An 18,359-nucleotide genomic window follows, 5' to 3' on the forward strand; every position below is an offset into this window, starting at 1 on the left:
GAATGTTGCAGGCAGCAGATCGCTCTCCATGGCATCTCCAGACTCTGTCACATTTGTCACATGTGCTCAGTGTGAACCTGCTTTCATCTGTGACTAGCACAGGGTGCCAGTGGCGAATTTGCCAATCCTGGTGTTCTGTGGCAAATGTCAAGCATCCTGCACGGTGTTTGGTTGTGAGCACAACCACCATCTGTGAATGTCGGGCACTCAGACCATCCTCATGGAGTTGGTTTCTAATCGTTTGTGCAGACACATGCACATTTGTGGCCTGCTGGAGGTCATTTAGCAGGTCTCTGGCAGTGCTCCTCCTGTTCCTCCTTGCACAAAGGCTGAGTTAGCTGTCCTGCTGCTGGGTTGTTGCCCTCCTACAGCCCCCTCCACGTCTCCTGGTGTACTGGCCTGTCTCCTGGTAGCGCCTCCAGCCTCTGGACACTACACTGACAGACACAGCAAACCTTCTTGCCACAGCTCGCATTGATGTGCCAACCTGGATGAGCTGCACTATCTGAACCACTTGTGTGGGATGTAGAGTCCGTCTCATGATACCACAAGTGTGAAAGCACAACCAACATTCAAAAGGGATCAAAACATCAGCCAGAAAGCATTGGTACTGAGATGTGGTCTATGGTCCCCACCTGCAGAACCACTCCTTTATTGAAGGTTCAATTTGCACAACAGCATGTGAAATTGATTGTCAAACAGTGTTGCTTCCTAAGTGGACAGTTTGATTTCACAGAAGTTTGATTTACTTGGAGTTATATTCTGTTGTTTAAGTGTTCCCTTTATTTTTTTCAGCAGTGTATATAGGACAGAAGTCCTGAGAATTTGCATGGATCGGACTCACTGACCTTGCTCCGTACATGATGGATACTAGCTGTTTTACACAGCAGTCACCTGTCAGTAACTGCTGTAATTGCAATTGGAGTTAGCTCTGATTGCAACAGATGCTATGGTTAACAGTGATCATGACTTCTAAGTGGTTAGATATGAGGACATCACAAAGGCTTTAGTTGTAAACCCCATTGCATTGTCAGTGAGTCCCAATAATCTCAGGGACAACAGCCTTACAATCGTCATAACAAACCCCAAATAATCTCACGCACAGACTTTATATTAAAAATCCAAATTTTTTAACTATTTCTCCTCTCCATGGCTATGAATTCTAAGTCATGCGAGCGGTCGGGTGTGGACTGTATGTACAATATTGCTCCGGGGTAGCTCGGCACAGTCCAGGGTGGCACGAGCTGTAAATACACCCTGCTCTCTGTATATTGGCGTGTCTTTTTATGTACATATCTATATTTTTAGTTATCTTCTTATGTGCTCACAAGGGTGTGTACCTTTACATGTACATTCATGGCTGTCACTTTTACTGTATAGGGTACTTGTTACTGTATGGTTGCCAAATAAAGACTTTACTGAAAAACATGTTGCAGGTAGCTGTGAATGAGCTCAGTAAGCTCCCGTCCTCCTCCTCCCTCCAGCCCCGTCTCTATATAATGTGCAGAGGACGCCCAGCTGGGCTCAGTCCTGGGTCTGTCTGGAGCAAGGTACAGTAGGTACAGACATTACTCCATATACTGTCTGCGGTGTGGTGTGGCGTGGTGCCATAAGTGCATCCTCACTGCTGTATTGGCGGCGGCTCACATGAATGCATCATTATACTGAATCAATGGTGAATTGTCTACTATTCTTTACTGACAGTTGTATTTCAGGGTAATTTGCGGCATAGATTGGGATTCTGAAGTTCCAGTAATGTTAACGCTAATTGATTTAATTGATTTTATGACATTTTTTATTATTACATGTCTATTGTTGCATTTCTATTATTACGTTTGTATTACTACATTTCCACTATTATTTTTCTATTATTATATTTACGTTATTATTATATCTCTATTATGACGTTTTTATTTTTCTATTATTACATTTCCATTATTATTATATTTCTGTGATGGCATTTCGATTACGTTTCTGTTATTACATTTTTATTATTACGTTTCTATCAGTTTCCATTATTATTATATTTCTATTATTACATTTCTATTACTACGTTTCTATTACTACGTTTTGATTATTACTATTCTATTATTTTCTATTTACTAGTTACTACATTTCTGTTATTACTTTTCCATTATTATATTTCTATTATGAGGTTTCTATCATTACAGTTCTATTATTACGTTTCTATTAATACGTTTCTATTATTGCGATTCTATTATTATGTTTTTATTATTACATTTCTATCATTACATTTCTATTATTACGTTTCTATTATTACTTGCCCTCTTTTGTGTTTTATTTGCAATTCCATTATAAATATATCATTACGTCTTTTAATAGCAGAGAACAGTTTGTAGGTAAATCAGAAGAATTTTATTGTAATCTCTATATTTTACCCTAATGTTGCTGTTTTATTTATTTATTTCATGTTGCTTATATAGCACCAACATATTCCATAGCACTGTAGAGCTTTGTTCACAATTTAATTTCTTATCCATTTTCTTTGGATAGTTTTCGGCTGAACTTTCATTTGACCAACAGTTATCTCTAAGCCTCCAGTCCCCTATACATGCATGCTCAACAGAGCTTATTCTAAATGACAAAGGGAGTTACCAGTGTGAGACATGTAATGACTGACAGTCTGCTCTCCTGATCTACATGTCTCACACTGGTAACTCCTCCTTTCATTTACAGAAATCTCTGGAGGCAGATTCTCAGGGAGATCTATGTTCGGTAGAAAAAAGTAAATCCAACTTCTCAAATTCTCCAAACATGATAGCAAAGATTTCATGGTGATCTGAGAGCTACGCATTTCAAACACTGTCTCTATGTTCTTTTTCAAAGCTAATGACAGGAAACTCACAGCGCAGTAATAGAAAACATTACAACCAATGAAATGACTTAAAAAAAATATATATTTAATTTTTATAAAGCCATAAATCCTCAGAATAATCACTGTGCTTAACAAGATGGCGTTTTACAGGCCCTAATGCAACATCTTGTCATATAGGTGTATATAGTGCAACTACATCACAACTTAGCCATAAGAAATCTATTTTTCCAAATTATGACAGCAAATTTATTCAGTATACCTCTAGAATCCTTAAAAAAATAGTATTTTATGAAAGGGGATGAATGAGACAATCTAACCAATCACTAAGATGCTCTGAGGTTGAGCCAATGCCCAAAATAATTGGGCGCATTGCAGATGGATCTGTTGCTTTGTGTACCTTAGGTAGAGAATAGTGATGAGCGAGTGCACTTGTTGCTCGGGTGGTCTCTGAGTATTTATGACTACTCGGAGATTTACTTTTCCTTGCAGCAGTTGGATGATTTGCGGATACTAGACAGCTTGATTACATGTGGGGATTCCCTAGCAACCAGGCAACCCCCACATGTACTCAGCCTGGCTAGCAGCCGTAAATGATGCAGCTGCGGCAAGGAAAACTAAATCTCCGAGCACTAACAAATACTCGGAGACCACCTGAGCAACGAGTACACTCACTCATCACTAGTAGAGAATGCATTATTGGAGTAATCGGATGATCCACCAATAGATAGTCTCTGTGATATGGCGAGTACCCCAAAGAAACATCCTGGATGATTTTGGTGGTGTGTATTGGTATTTTAGACTTTGGGTCATGTGTTAATTTATAATAAATAGATAAATCTTCCAGCAAGAGTGTGATTTGTGATAAACTTTAGTATCTAATACTACCACCATGCCACCGTTATCTGCCATTCATATAGTGAAGGTGATTCAGCCACCTTATCATCTTGAAGATATAAGTCAAGAAAAGGAATATGGTCACCCGGGAGACATTGTGTGAATCTCAAATTGAGATAATAAGAATTCAGATATGACACGAATGAAAGCATGGACGATATGTCACCAGACCAAACAATGAGCAGGTCGTCGACATATCGTCCGTACCAAATCAGATTGGTCAGAAATGGATTAGAATAATGAGAAATATTATTCTCCTCCCACCACGCCATATAAAGAATCGTGAGTAAAGGGGAGAAAATTATCTCTTCTACATTTATTAGTCTGGTATCATGTCAGCTTGGGGAAATGTTTAATGTGTTTTTTTTGAGGGGAGAAAAAAAAAACTTTTTATTTTTTTGAAACTTTTTTTGTATTGATATATTTAACATTATTAATTATTCTATCATTGTTGCAGTTCTAGTTATAAGAGTACATGTGTAATGCTTATTTCTATTACCGCAATAATTCTGTTCATTTATTCATGCGCTGGAGCTTCTGTGTTCTGCTCTTCTCCAAATCAGTTTCCTAATACCTTTAGGTTAGGTTATCCAGCTCAATATGTGTTTCCTCATCGCTGTTACTAGAGGGTGCGCGACGCTATCAGCACATGTGCAATCAGATCTCACCTATTCCCTTCTTGCAAATGGCGATATCCGTGTTTAGATGCTACCGCACATGCGCGGAAGCACTATTCTTTGAATGGTAAAGAGCTGTCATGCGCAGTAGGCATCAGTGGATGCCGAATATGGCACAATATTAGAGTCTAGGATGGGGTGAGTCATTGTGCTAAATAATCCACATATATGTACCGAAAGATAATTAACTGTTCCTGCTGTATTTTAGACACTTTATGCACTGTCTATTGCACTATATGCACTTTAACTACATTCAATGTAGAAGGTTTATCACACATTGTCACCAGTGTTTGAATATCATGTTAACTTTTGGATGATGTTCCCTAATTACTGTATATCTTAAACATCAATTATGTAAATGTATACACCTATAAAAGGTGGACACTGTCAGTTGTTTGTTGCTTGAAAAAGGCTAACATCCCTGAGCCGAAACGTTGCCACTTTGGGATATAAAATAGCACTTTTTTCACGTTTAACTGGAATGCTGCCTCCATTTTTTATCTTCTATACTGAGGTTTGTTGGTTGCCTTGGAGGCACGGCACCCAGGTACGCTGTCTGTCTGTTGCTGCTTTTTCACTCTTTTTTCTATAGATATGTAGATAATAGGTAGATGATAGATAATAGATAGATAGATAAATAGATAGATTGATGCACTTATGCAGTGATGAGGCAGTGACCCAGCAAAGTTCCAAACAAAAGTCTCTTTAATGCGTTTACTTCACAGCATTAATATCCAACTCATATAAACACAGCATACGATATCCTCTGGATCGCAGCCGGGCACATATCCTCTGGGTTACAGTCACCAAACACGGCAGTCCACCTCCTGATACCAGTTACCATGGGCGACTGCACCGCTGTGCACGCTGTGGGTGCCAGGCATCTCAGCTCCCCTGGCTGCTTGGCTCCGCTTGCCTGTGTTGCCGCACACAGGATCTCTGCAGAACCGACGGCTCTGCCTAGCATACACCAGACTGACACTGAATCTGACCCTGACACGCCCAAACCCCAGGGCCAGTGTTTGGCACAGGCAGACCAGGCAGATGCCTGGGGCCCCCACCTAGAAAGGGGGCCCCCTACCTCTGCAGCCCCTGTATGAAGTGCCCAGAAGGTGTACAGCAGTGACATCTCTCCCAAACCCCCTTGAGACCCCCTCAGTGCAGTGATTTACTCATGTGGTCCCGGAGCTCTGTGCTGATTGCTGTAGGATCAGGTTTCACAGTCACATACAGCAGCCATCAGCATAGGTTCTGACCACTAAATCACTGCTTGTAATCTGACAGGGCAACCTCCTGTCACTACTCTCTGGATGACACAAGACAGGAATATTGTCTGCTGAATCAGGGCATTTATTATATAGAAATAAATGAATTCCCACGTGAAATAATAAGGATAAACCATAAACATATATAGTACAGGTGTGCATAGGAATCAGCGTTTTTGGTGCATTTTTTTTGCAGCCAAAGCCTGCTCTCTTGGCAGTAAACTGCTTTCAAAACACCCATTTTTTAGGGTATGTGCAGAGGATCCGGAAATGGCAGCCCTTTGGATGCAGTGGACATGTGCTGCGTCCAAAGTGCTGCCATCTTTTGAACACAGGTGATTCCGCGTGTGTTCATTGATCTGTGCGGAATCCCTGCGTCCTATACATTGCAGGGGTGAAATTTCTCTTGTGGAGACTCGCATCTACGCCATATAAATTGGCATGCTGCAGCCTGGACAGACGCGCCACATGTCCGTCTCCGCAGGTGATGTGCGGGTGTTGGTGCACGCATAGTAGAGATGGAATTTCTTGAAATCCCATCCACTATACTGTAACATCTGGCCGCTGCGAGTTGGACGCTGCACAAGTACACAGCAGCCGACCTGCAGAGTTTTCTGATTGTGAAAACACACCCTTAAGAACTTTTGCTGTTTGTTTTTTACAGTATGCATTTTGTCTACAGTACATGTTTAATAAAGTTAGTGTTATTCACAAAAAACGCAGAGAAAAACAACGTTGCGACATTTGCAGCATTTTTTTTACTTTTTCATTGCTTTCGACGGGTGAAAAGAATTGCTGAAAGAAGTGACATGCTGCAGATTTAAAAAACGCTGCAGTTGTGAAATTCAGTCAGAGGAAAATAAAAGGGTGTGCAGGAGATTTCTGAAAATCGAAGTTTTTGCTTGTGCTGTAAAATGCTGTAAACTGCTGTAGCACTTTTTAAATCTCCTCCGTTTTACCTGCAGATTTACCACGGATTTATCGTGGAATTACCGCGTTTTTTTGTGCGGTTTTCAACAGCGTTTTTACACCTGCGGATTCCTATTATGGAGCAGGTGTAAAACGCTGCGGAATCCGAACAAAGAATTGACATGCTGCGGAAAATACAACGCAGCGTTTCCGCGCGGTATTTTCCACAGCATGTGTACGGCGGATTTTGTTTTCCATACGTTTACATGGTACTGTACAACGCATGGAAAACAGCTGCAGATCCACAGCAAAATCCGCAGCGTGTGCACATACCCTGAGAAACACGTCACCACTTCTGTATTTCTCACCCTCCTGGTTTTGGCTTACAAATACTGATGTGAAATACTGACCAAATACTGATCGTATGAATGTGGCCTTAAACATACTGTAGACAAAACAAACATCCTCACTCCAAAAAAAGCTGAAAAAAGTGTGAAGAACACCACAAAACAAGCTGAAAAACAGTTGCTTTGAACGCAACATTTTTACTGCTAATAGAAAAGGTTTTGGCTACTGAAAAAAAATGCTGCATGTGAACATAGTCTTAGGGTATGTGTCCACGTTCAGGTTTGCTTCAAGCTTTGGTCAGGATTTTATGCAGGTAAAATCCTGACCAAAAATGCACCTGAGGTCACTGGCAGGTCACCTGCGGTGTTCCTGCGTGTTTTGCTCATTGTAGCAACATGCTGCGTTCTGAAAAAACGCAAAGCATGTGCGTTTTTGCGGGAAAAACGCATGCGTTTTTTAATGCACAGTGGAGACGGGATTTCATTAAATCCCCTCCACTATGCTGTAACATCTGGACGCTGCGTTTTTGACGCTGCGGCTCAGTGCTGCGTCAAAAACGCAGCGTTTCCTGAACGTGGACACATAACCTTACTCTGAAACGCTGTCTATCTGTGGTGTTACATAGGACTGCAGGTGACATTTACTACATTATCTGTTCTCAGAGAGTTAGCACTGTTTTATCTGAAGAGTTAAAAAAAATTAGGAGGGGGTTGGGGGCAACTCTTTGTCTTGGGCCTCCAATCTTTTCTGACCCTAGCAACGCCCCTGCGTACAGCTAATAGCGGCAGACCCGTTGGCCGATATGTTATCATTTGGGGCCCCCACTTTGTCTAAAACCGGCCCTGCCAAACCCTATACTGCAGGGTTTTTAACTAGCAACCTGAGGCCTTCAGCCACATGGAAGACCCGGCCAGGAATGAAACAGACTGCAACTACCGTCAATACACAAAGGCCCACAGCAGGTTTTCCCTAAATCTGCCTTGGACAACAGCATGTCCAAGACCTATGCTCACTTTAATCTGCTTTGCAACCACAGCTATACCTGTGACTGTAATGTCCTCTCATGACCTCAATATGCCTCCCTGCGCATTCTGGGGGAAACATAAAGCGACCCTTACATGCAACTCCACTCACTGCCTCACAATAGATAATAGATGGATAATAGATAGATGATGGATAGATGATAGATATATAATAGATAGATAATAGATTGATAGACAGATAAATGATGGATAATAGATACAGTGCCTTGCGAAAGTATTCGGCCCGCTGGAACTTTTCAACCTTTTCCCACATATCATGCTTCAAACATAAAGATACCAAATGTAAATTTTTGGTGAAGAGCAAACAGCAAGTGGAACACAATTGTGAAGTTGTACGAAATGTATTGGTTATTTTCAATTTTTGTGGAAATTCAAAAACTGAAAAGTGGGGCGTGCAATATTATTCGGCCCCTTTAACTTAATACTTTGTTGTGCCACCTTCTGCTGCGATTACAGCTGCAAGTCGCTTGGGGTAGATCGCTATCAGTTTTGTACATCGAGAGACTGAAATTCTTGCCAATTCTTCCTTGTCAAACAGCCTCGAGCTCAGTGAGGTTTGATGGAGATCGTTTGTGAACAGCAGTTTTCAGCTCTTTCCACAGATTCTCGATTGGATTGGGGTCTGGACTTTGACTTGGCCATGCTAACACCTGGATACGTTTATTTGTGAACCATTCCATTGTAGATTTTGCTTTATGTTTGGGATCATTGTCTTGATGGAAGACAAATCTCTGTCCCAGTCTCAGGTCTTTTGCAGGCTTCAACAGGTTTTCTTCAAGAATGGTCCTGTATTTGGCTCCATCCATCTTCCCATCAATTTTAACCATCTTCCCTGTCCCTGCTGAAGAAAATCAGGCCCAAACCATGATGCTGCCACCACCATGTTTGACAGTGGGGATGGTGTGTTTAGGGTGATGAACTGTGTTGCCTTTACGCCAAACATATCGTTTGGCATTGTTGCCAAAAAGTTCGATTTTAGTTTCATCTGACCAGAGCTCCTTCTTCCACATGTTTGGTGTGTCTCCCAGGTTGCTTGTTGCAAACTTTAAACAACACTTTTTATGGATATCTTTGAGAAATGGCTTACTTCTTGCCACTCTTCCATAAAGGCCAGATTTGTGCAGTGTACGACTGATTGTTGTCCTGTGGACAGACTGTCCCACCTCAGCTGTAGATCTCTGCAGTTCATCCAGAGTGATCATGGGCCTCTTGGCTGCATCTCTGATCAGTCTTCTCCTTGTTTGAGATGAAAGTTTAGAGGGACGGCCAGGTCTTGGTAGATTTGTAGTGGTATGATACTCCTTCCATTTCAATATGATCGCTTGCACAGTGCTCCTTGGGATGTTTAAAGTTTTGGAAATCATTTTGTATCCAAATCCGGCTTTAAACTTCTCCACAACAGTATCACGGACCTGCCTGTTGTGTTCCTTGGTCTTCATGATGCTCTCTGTGCTTCAAACAGAACCCTGAGACTATCACAGAGCAGGTGGATTTATACGGAGACTTGATTACACACAGGTGGATTATATTTATCATCATTAGGCATTTAGAACAACATTGGATCATTCAGAGATCCACAATGAACTTCTGGAGGGAGTTTGCTGCACTGAAAGTAAAGGGGCCGAATAATATTGCACGCCACACTTTTCAGTTTTTGAATTTCCACAAAAATTTTAAATAACCAAAAAATTTTGTTCAACTTCACAATTGTGTTCCACTTGTTGTTGAATCATCACCAAAAATTTACATTTGGTATCTTTGTTTGAATCATGATATGTGGGAAAAGGTTGAAAAGTTCCAGCGGGCCAAATACTTTCGCAACGCACTGCAGATAGATGATAGATAGATAATAGATATAGATAAATAGTACATCAATATATAGATAATAGACAATAGGTATAGATAGATAATAGATAACAGATAGATAATAGATAGATAATATATTGATAGATAATAGTTAGATAACAGATTGATAGAGAATAGATAGATAATAGATAATAATAGAGATATATATAATAGATAGATAACAGATAATAATAGATATACAGTATATGTATAATAGATAAATAATAGATAGATTAATAGATAGATAGATAGATAGATAGATAGATAGATAGATAGATAGATAGATAGATAGAAAGACCATGTCCCATCTATGCTGGACTTTCCGTTTCCTCACATCCCGCATATCGTTCCTCTTCTGTCACTACCTCTCCTGTAGACCATTTTGTTCTCACATTTTGTCTGATAGTTTCGTAGAGATTTGGTGTCACTGTAGATATAATAGAATCCGTTCATTTTTTCCATCAGATGATCCTTCCTCGTCTCTCTGTCTATTGTATTGGCTCTAACCAGGGACGACACATGAAACAGTATAGCATGGGAAATATACAGTAAATGTTTGCACATGCCGTCACAGTGGAAATATACAGTTACGGTTGATGCTATGAATAGGTGGATGCCCTTGGGGTAGAAACAGATCCCATATAAATTGTGCAGAGTAAATTTTTTAGGTTATTACAATGGCCATTGTGTGAACCTCCATCGTAAGCCAAGCCATGCATGAGAAACCCCATACCTACGGATTACCAGTGGGTGCTTCATGTTTCAGGCATGATAACATGTATATTAGGTTTTTGTGCTTTTATTATGACTTTCCTGCAGTGGAGGAATCTAAAAGCCCCGGAGACCTTATAGCGTCAGTGTTGGCTCAGGTAATAGTCTATTTTAAAATGTTTTAAAGGGAATGTAATTAGAGATGGGCAAATGATTTGGAAGGACCCTCGTCCAGTAGCCATGGCAGTAGTCTGTGGCTGCTAGACAGAAGCCATGTGAGCCACCTCCAAATCTGCCTGCATCCAGTGGCATAAACTATAGTATGATGGGACCTGTGCCTGCCACCTGAATATTGGTCAGGTGTATGGGCCCTTGTAATATTCTAAAGACTATAAAGACACGAGTCCCCCCCATAATGTAATAATGTCCCCATCCTGTACTAATGTTCCCCATCCAGGGCCCCCTACCTGGTATAATGCCCCCATTTAGTAGTAATGCTGCCATTCCCCATCCGACTTGTTGAGAGAGGACACAGTGTTTTCTCACTGGAGGACCTGTCCTGCATTGGCCAGAGGTGGCACTGCAGGGAAATTGAACACTCACTTTCAGCCTCAACCAACAAATCACAGGTGATCACTCGGGGTCCCAGCAGGTATATACTTTTTTTCAGCTTATAGTCAAGTTGTCCGTCTAAAAATGATTTTTCACAGGGAGGAACCCCTTTAACTTTGGTGGCTTCACCTATTCTGAGACATAAACAAAACCTACAGAACTATTATTGAGATAAAGATACTGTATATTGGCAGGAAAGATTCTTTTATACATGACACCAGACAAAGGATGAACAATCTTTCTGGGAATGTTATTTTACAAAAAAAAAATTGTCTAATCATGAATGTCGGAAGAAAATTTTGAATATGGCTGATTTCTTTTTAGGTCAATTCTCCAACGCTCGCACTGGTTGGCGCGGGCGTCTGGGGGTGTGGCCCCACTGGGCCACGGACCAAACTTCCCTGGAAGAGGTGTAACTAAGTAACTTCCTAGGTGTTCGCTGGAGCCTCTGATGGTGAGGTCAGACTTGTGCAATAGGAAGCTACCAGGTACCACTCCAGGGTGGAGTCTGACTGTGGATGCTGATCCCACGGGGACAAGACACAGGCAGGCAGGCAGGCACGGCTGTGACACTGGCTGACGGACGGGTACGGCAGAGGCACTGATGGGCAGACTGGCTTGACAGAGATATAGGCAGACAGACGGGCACGGCTGGCACTCTGGCAGACAGGGCTGATACTCTGGTAGGAACTGGTATACAGGCAGGTGTATGGAAACAGGTAAGAACCTGTTCAGACTGGTGAATATAAAGAAACAGGTAGAGACATGTACGGCAAGATGCTGAACAGAGGTAGAGCAAGAGCAGATGCAAAGCAGAATCACAGGAGGCGGAGTAAGAGCAGGAGGTGGAGCTAAGAACAGAGAAGAAGAAGATGGAGCTAAGAGCAGAGGAGAAGGCAGAGCTAAGGGCAGAGAAGGAGAAGGCAGAGGCGGCGGAGCTAAGAGCGGAGAAGGCAGAGCCAAGAGCGGAGAAGGCAGAGCCAAGAGCGTAGACGGTGGAGGCGGAGCCAAGAGCGGAGACGGTGGAGGCGGAGCCAAGAGCGGAGATGCTGGGGGCAATGCCAAGAGCCAGAACCACAGGAGGCAAAGCCAAGAGCCAGAGGGTGCAGAGCCACAGGTTGTTGCGAGCAAAGCTAAGAGACACAGAACCACAGGTTGTGGCAGAACTGAGCAGAGAAGCACAGAGCCACAGGTAGTGGCGAGCAGAGCAGAGAGATGCAGAGCCACTGATAGTGGCAAGCAGAGCAGAAAGATAAGGCGGAGGTACACACAGCAGAGTGAGAATGGTAAACAAACAAAGAAGGAACAGGAACAGACATAGACAAGAGTACAGACACAGAAGTAACGGAACAGAGATAAAGGCCTGCGTATTGCAGCCCTCAGAGACAGGAAACAGACATGACCTGGCAGCTCAGTAGCAAATGCTAACTGAGGGAAATAGTTTGCTCAGGCATCCTCCAATGGGTGAGGATGCCTTAAGTATCAGAGGCCTCTAGGCTATTGGCCAGGAACACCTAAGGGAGGTGCACACTGTCTCAATAAGATTCTGGAGTTGCTGGCACCGCCCCCCTATGCACACAGCCAGGAAGTGTACAAAGAGTAAGCGGCCATGGAGCACACGGCATGGAGCAGACAGATCTCACAGCATGGCACAGGGTGAGTGAGTTGATGTAACAGGCAGGTGGGGAATGGAAGGCCATGCAGTGATGCCAGCAGGATTGTTACAAATTCTAGCATGGTCACCAGGTCAAAAGTGGTCCATTTTTCCACTTTTTTTATTCTCTCTGCTACCCTGAGTTTTCGGGTTTTTATATTTTTAAAACCTGCCAGAGATCTGGGCCTTTTTATTTAGTGCTAATTTTTATGGTCTTTACTAAGGGGGCTTGTCAGGATTCTCTGGGCGTGTCTTTAATCTGCTGTGCATAATTACCGTGTGAACTACACCCCTTTTGTAAAGACCAAAAAAAAAGCACTAAACAAAAAGGCTTATATTTCTGGAGCCGTATGACGGATTTAAAAAAGAATAAAAATGGAATACTCGGGTGAGCAGTGTGAATAAAATTAGTGGAAAAAATGGCAATTTTTAACATGATGACAGGGCACCTTAAATCACCTAAATGCTTTGGAGAGGTTTGACCATTACAGAAGTGGAGGTAAATGCTCTTCCTTGCCACAAAGTGTGTCAGTTGTCTAAATGCAAAATTCATGCTTTTGTCTTCAACAAAAGATGGAGTTTTATTGCAGGAAGAAGCAGTATAAATGCATACAGGAGTCTTTAGGGTAAGCCTGTTCGAATGAATAAGCAAGTAACCATAGTGGCATCCAATGCGTGAGACCAAAATGTCCTATAAACTGACTGCGTGGGGGAACTGTCAACTGAGCTGGTGGATACAGCGGGTGAAAACCTGTAATTCTCACTTGAAAAGCTGCCTTCAAACAATGGAGTCGGTGCTATGGAGAAGAATAGAGGTCAGGGACACGCACTCCCTTGGTAACAGGAGATTGGTGTTGTAGTTCTGTATTGTAAGAATGCATTATTGTGTAGTGACTCGGGGCCATTCTGTACAGCGCTATGGAATATGTTACCACTATAAGCAAACACAAATTAATAACACAATTATTTTAAGTTACAGTATATGGACAACTTTGGGGCAATTTATTTATTTTTACTTTAGATGCATATATTTTGGGCTAAAAAATCATTTTTGCAACAGGCTTTCATTAAAAAGTTTGTATCTTTTGGCTTTTACAGGGCTTTTGTTTCACATTGTTGGCTGCAGAATACGTTACCTGAGAATCAATGGCGTAACTTAACTTGTGGACCCCAATGCAAAATCTCTAATAGGGCCCATAACTATCACAGCTCTTCAATATTAATGGTCTTTTCATATGGACCAAAGGGACCTTTTGGACCTCCTAAGGTCTGGAGTCCCGATGTGATTGCAACCCCTGAACCCTAATATAGTTGCACCCCTGCTGAGATTTTGTCAGCAAGTTCTTTCTGACAAGGAGTTTGTAACTTTTATGTGTCTTTTTCTGTGATGATTTATGACCACATCAAAGTCCTGCTGAATTTTGATGTAGTCTTTGGTCAAAAATCAGCATTTAGCTACGAATTTTTTTTTCCCTACTTAAATGTTGACAAGGTCAAGGCTTCCATAAAATAATGCATTAGTGTCATGATCCAGTCCGGAGTTTGTTTTCGGCTTTCCTCTCTCTGGACTGGTCATGCGGGGGTTAACCATCTCAGCCTCGTTTTGGAGCTGGCTGGGCTTTTTCAGTCCTCTGCAGTCTGCTGGCCAGCATCAGTCATAGTTCATGCTTCCAGGCTAGAGCAGCTGACCCCTATACCCTGGTGATCCTTCTGCCTCTGACTTCCCATATTTGTATGAGAGCCATTCCTTATCCCTGACTTATTGTTCGTCTGGTGTTTGTCCTTACAGTGTATGACTCGGCCTGATCTCTGAACCCCACCTCTTGCTTTCTGTCTGTGATACGTTTCCCAACCAGCTTTGACTTCTGACTTGTACCCCGACTTTGTCTTATGTCTCACTTTTTGAATACCGTGCTCCCGTTTGGCTCTGACCTCTGGCTTGTCTCTGACTACGTGCATAGCTGTGACCTCTGGTACTCCTTCTCCGGACAATGTATGACTCTGCTTGACTGATCACTCTTTCATTACTTGTGATACCTGTGCGGCTGCTCAGTGTTGCTACGCTGTGAGTGAGCAACCTCTCTTCCCTCACCAGCACCACCCTGGTGGAGGTTGTGCTAACCTGCATTGTAGCCGCATCAAAATTAGTTTCTATATGATATATATAAGGGGTTGTCCACATTTTGGAGATTTTTTTTCTTGTACTTAAGCTCAGGTAACTGTTTTTGTTAAAACTTTTGCATTGTTTGCCTTCTATAGCCTCTGTGTTACATTGTTAATTGCTGGCTGCGGAATGAGCTAACTGAGAATCCATCAGTCAGCTCACTATAATATTCAGTTTGTAAATCTTTCATCTGTTTTTCTCTCACCCCCCTCTCAGCTGGTTTACTGTGACCGCAGACCACATCAAAGTTGAATGCGCAGACACACAAAGAACCTATATAAAAGCCAAACGATGCAACATTATTATTGACACCGAATTACTAAAATGATATTCAGCCTCAAATACATTCATTTAGATAAAAAAAAAAAATTCCTTAAAGATGGCTGACCGATTCGTATTAGAATCACTAGCAGGCTGTAGCTAATTATGTTTTACAAAAATTTGGCACCAGATTACTGGTCTGTGGAGCTTGGGACGATCACCAGTTCACAGAATAAAGTGACTAATGCAAGTCTATGACTCAAAACCGCAGACACAAAACTATCATGGAATGGTCATTGGTTTTAGTGGACAATTTTATGGATTTGTGATAAGTTATGATTAAGATCAAATTAACTTTCAAAGAAGTCCTTTGTCTGAGATCCTGACCTGGAAAATCTGTAACCAATAAGGAAGGGGATGTTTTTTTTAAGGCTTCGACTATTTGTTCTCAGTGTCTGGGACCACAAGCTTGGAATTCCCCAGTAGCCTCCCTAATTCCTTACTGTGTGCCTTGCATCATCTATTCATATGTTTCACTTTTACTCATTGCTCTTTTGATTCTTCAGAGTCCATTCAAGCTCTGATGGCCACCCTGTGTTCTCTGCTCGGAAGTCCCTCCAAGCTTCGGACCTCCTCAGCCAATGTCTCTTACAATGGAAGACCTTGGGTTGAGTTTCCAGCTCAAGTTCTCAGTTCTTCACTTGCTCATGGATCAAATGAGAAAGAGGTGATGCAGAACCTCAACAATCGACTTGCCAGTTACCTGGAGAAGGTCAATGACCTGGAAAAATCAAATAAACAATTGGAAATCCAGATCCGAAAGAAATTGTCAGAAGATGTCGCAGTGAAGAAAGACTACAGTGATTACTTCACGCTGATTAATACCCTCAAAAAGCAGGTAAGACATCAAGAAGCTTGACTGTGATGTCCATAATATCAGCGAACCCAATGACAGAACCTGAATGGACCCCATTGTAGTCAATGTTAACAGATCCAACATATCGTAATTTTATTTTCCCCTATGATGGAACAAAAAGCTGGAATTGTTTAGTGTACGTGCAGATGTGAACCTAGCCTTACCATATTTATGCACACACTGTATGCAATAAGCTCTTTAGCTCCCTCTAGTGGTAGCTGCAGGCAGCCGGACTGCTGTCTATTAAATGTATGTCTCAACCAGAATGAAAAACCGCCCAAACCATATAAAGATAAACTATATTTAACCTGGTTAGAAAAAAGGTTGGATATTCGCTTAACCCCTACTGGCCTGTTAACCATAACATTGCATTTACACGGTGTACTAATATTGGCCCTCTTCTGGGTGTGGGTATGTCGGAAACCTCTATACCCTCTGTAGATGTTCTCCTGCATATCTATAGATATCTAAATTCTGCCTGAAAGATAACATGAACAAAGATCAGGATCTGGAAGTAAATATTTGACAGAAACCCTTCTTTATACAATGGAAATACTCCAACACCCTTGAGTTATTAAGTTACTAAGTTATGAATAATTTTTATCTCTATTTACTGAAAACTGTGTGTATTAATAGAAAGTCACAGACATATGAATATTCCTGCATGTACAGCCCCTTTCACATGGCATTATTTGTGCCACTACATGATAATCCCACAGTGTAGGTTCCACTCCTGGTTTTATCTTACTGATGAAGAATACTGAGCAGGATACTATGGTGTGGAAGTGGACAAAGCTTCAAATCTAATTGTAGTATTTATTTTCCATGCAGAATAAAATACAATAATGTCTGACTCCTGTGACACTTTAGGTTACAAACATTAGACGTCTGCTCCATTTGACGGTTACTCATTATTTAATGTGACAGAATGCATTCACCACGGTCAGACTTTAGCTGAAAAGGAGGCTTATCGTATGTACCTCTCTCGGCGCATTAGTTTCCTGCAATTTACTACTTTATGGTATGTTTGCCTTAACAGCAACAGGTGTGTTTACCTACTTTTCTATGTAAAGACCATACGTAAAGTGTACACGACATATACAATTGGTCTTATGGACGTTTATGATGATGCAAATAGTAAAAATGTGCAACAGTAGCAGGCAAGTGTAGAAAAACTGCTGTAAAGTATAAAATGCTCTAAAAATAGCAGAGATAATAGTTTTTTTTATCAAATAACAAAATGCAAAGTGAAAAAACAAAAGAGTAATGTAAACAAAGTCCAGATAAATCCCATCAGCCGCATTACCAGCATCCAGATAGAAACCCAACATGATGTTTAGACACGACTCATCATTCATGAATCCATGCTGGTTGTCAGTTATTATATCATTCTCTGCAATATATTTCTGCAGGTCATCTCTTGTGATGCCCTCAAAAACTTTGCACACTACTGATGTCAGGCTTACCGGACGGTAGTTACCTGGATCCAACTTATTACCATTCTTAAATATCGGTACCACATCAGCCATCCTCTAATCCTGTGCCACCAACCTTGTTACAAGAGAGTCTAAGAATATGAGACACAGTGGTCTATCAATTACTGAGCTAAATTCCCTCAGTATCCATGGATGAATGCCATGTGTGCCGAGGGATTTATCAATAGTTAATGAGATTGTCCACTACTAGGACATCTTCTCATTCCCCACACTTGGCCCCGATAATATAAAACATCCTATAGTCACATCCCCGTGCTAATGACGTTCCCGCAGTATCGGCACTTGCAGTGCTGGGTAACGGCGCAGTCACAGGAGGTGAGTATAGGCTTTTTTTAATTTTAATCGGGGCCAAGTGTGGGGAATGAGAAGGGGTTGTCCTAGTAGTGAACAACCTCTATAATTTGCTCAGACACAGACGTACTTATTCTTGTGTTAAACTAGTTATATCAGGTGGTGAATTTTGATTTTTGCCTTGTTGAATGATCCCTGGGACAGCCAGTTTATTGGTGAACACAGATGTAAAGTGTCTGTTTAATATTTCATCTAGTGATGAGCTAGCGTGCTCAGATAAGCTGTTATCCGAGTGTGCTCGTGTGCTAATAGAGTATTTTCGGCGTGTTCTAGTACTATGTTCGAGTCCCCGCGGCTGCATGAATTAAGGCTTATTCGATAGCTGCAACACATGTAAGGACTGTTTGTTAGGCAATCCCCGCATGTGTTGTGGTTGT

The 18,359-nt window shown here is 41.7% G+C and overlaps 1 protein-coding gene across 3 annotated transcripts in view; it reads left to right on the plus strand.

The window, feature by feature from the left end:
- The first annotated feature begins 1,532 nt into the window (after positions 1-1,532).
- Positions 1,533-18,359, plus strand: part of LOC143804912 (keratin, type I cytoskeletal 18-like) — a 36,803-nt gene continuing 19,976 nt past the window's right edge. The window contains exons 1-2 of one of the 3 annotated variants that reach the window (XM_077283497.1): positions 1,533-1,550; positions 15,786-16,117. In XM_077283497.1, coding sequence (XP_077139612.1) covers positions 15,803-16,117 — 315 coding nt within the window. In that variant the 5' untranslated portion in view covers positions 1,533-1,550; positions 15,786-15,802. Of the gene's footprint in view, positions 1,560-15,785; positions 16,118-18,359 lie in introns of all 3 variants that reach the window. The other 2 variants (XM_077283496.1, XM_077283498.1) reach the window with 2 other exon arrangements.

The sequence above is a fragment of the Ranitomeya variabilis genome, chromosome 2 (assembly GCF_051348905.1).
Source record: "Ranitomeya variabilis isolate aRanVar5 chromosome 2, aRanVar5.hap1, whole genome shotgun sequence".
Lineage (NCBI taxonomy): Eukaryota > Metazoa > Chordata > Amphibia > Anura > Dendrobatidae > Ranitomeya > Ranitomeya variabilis.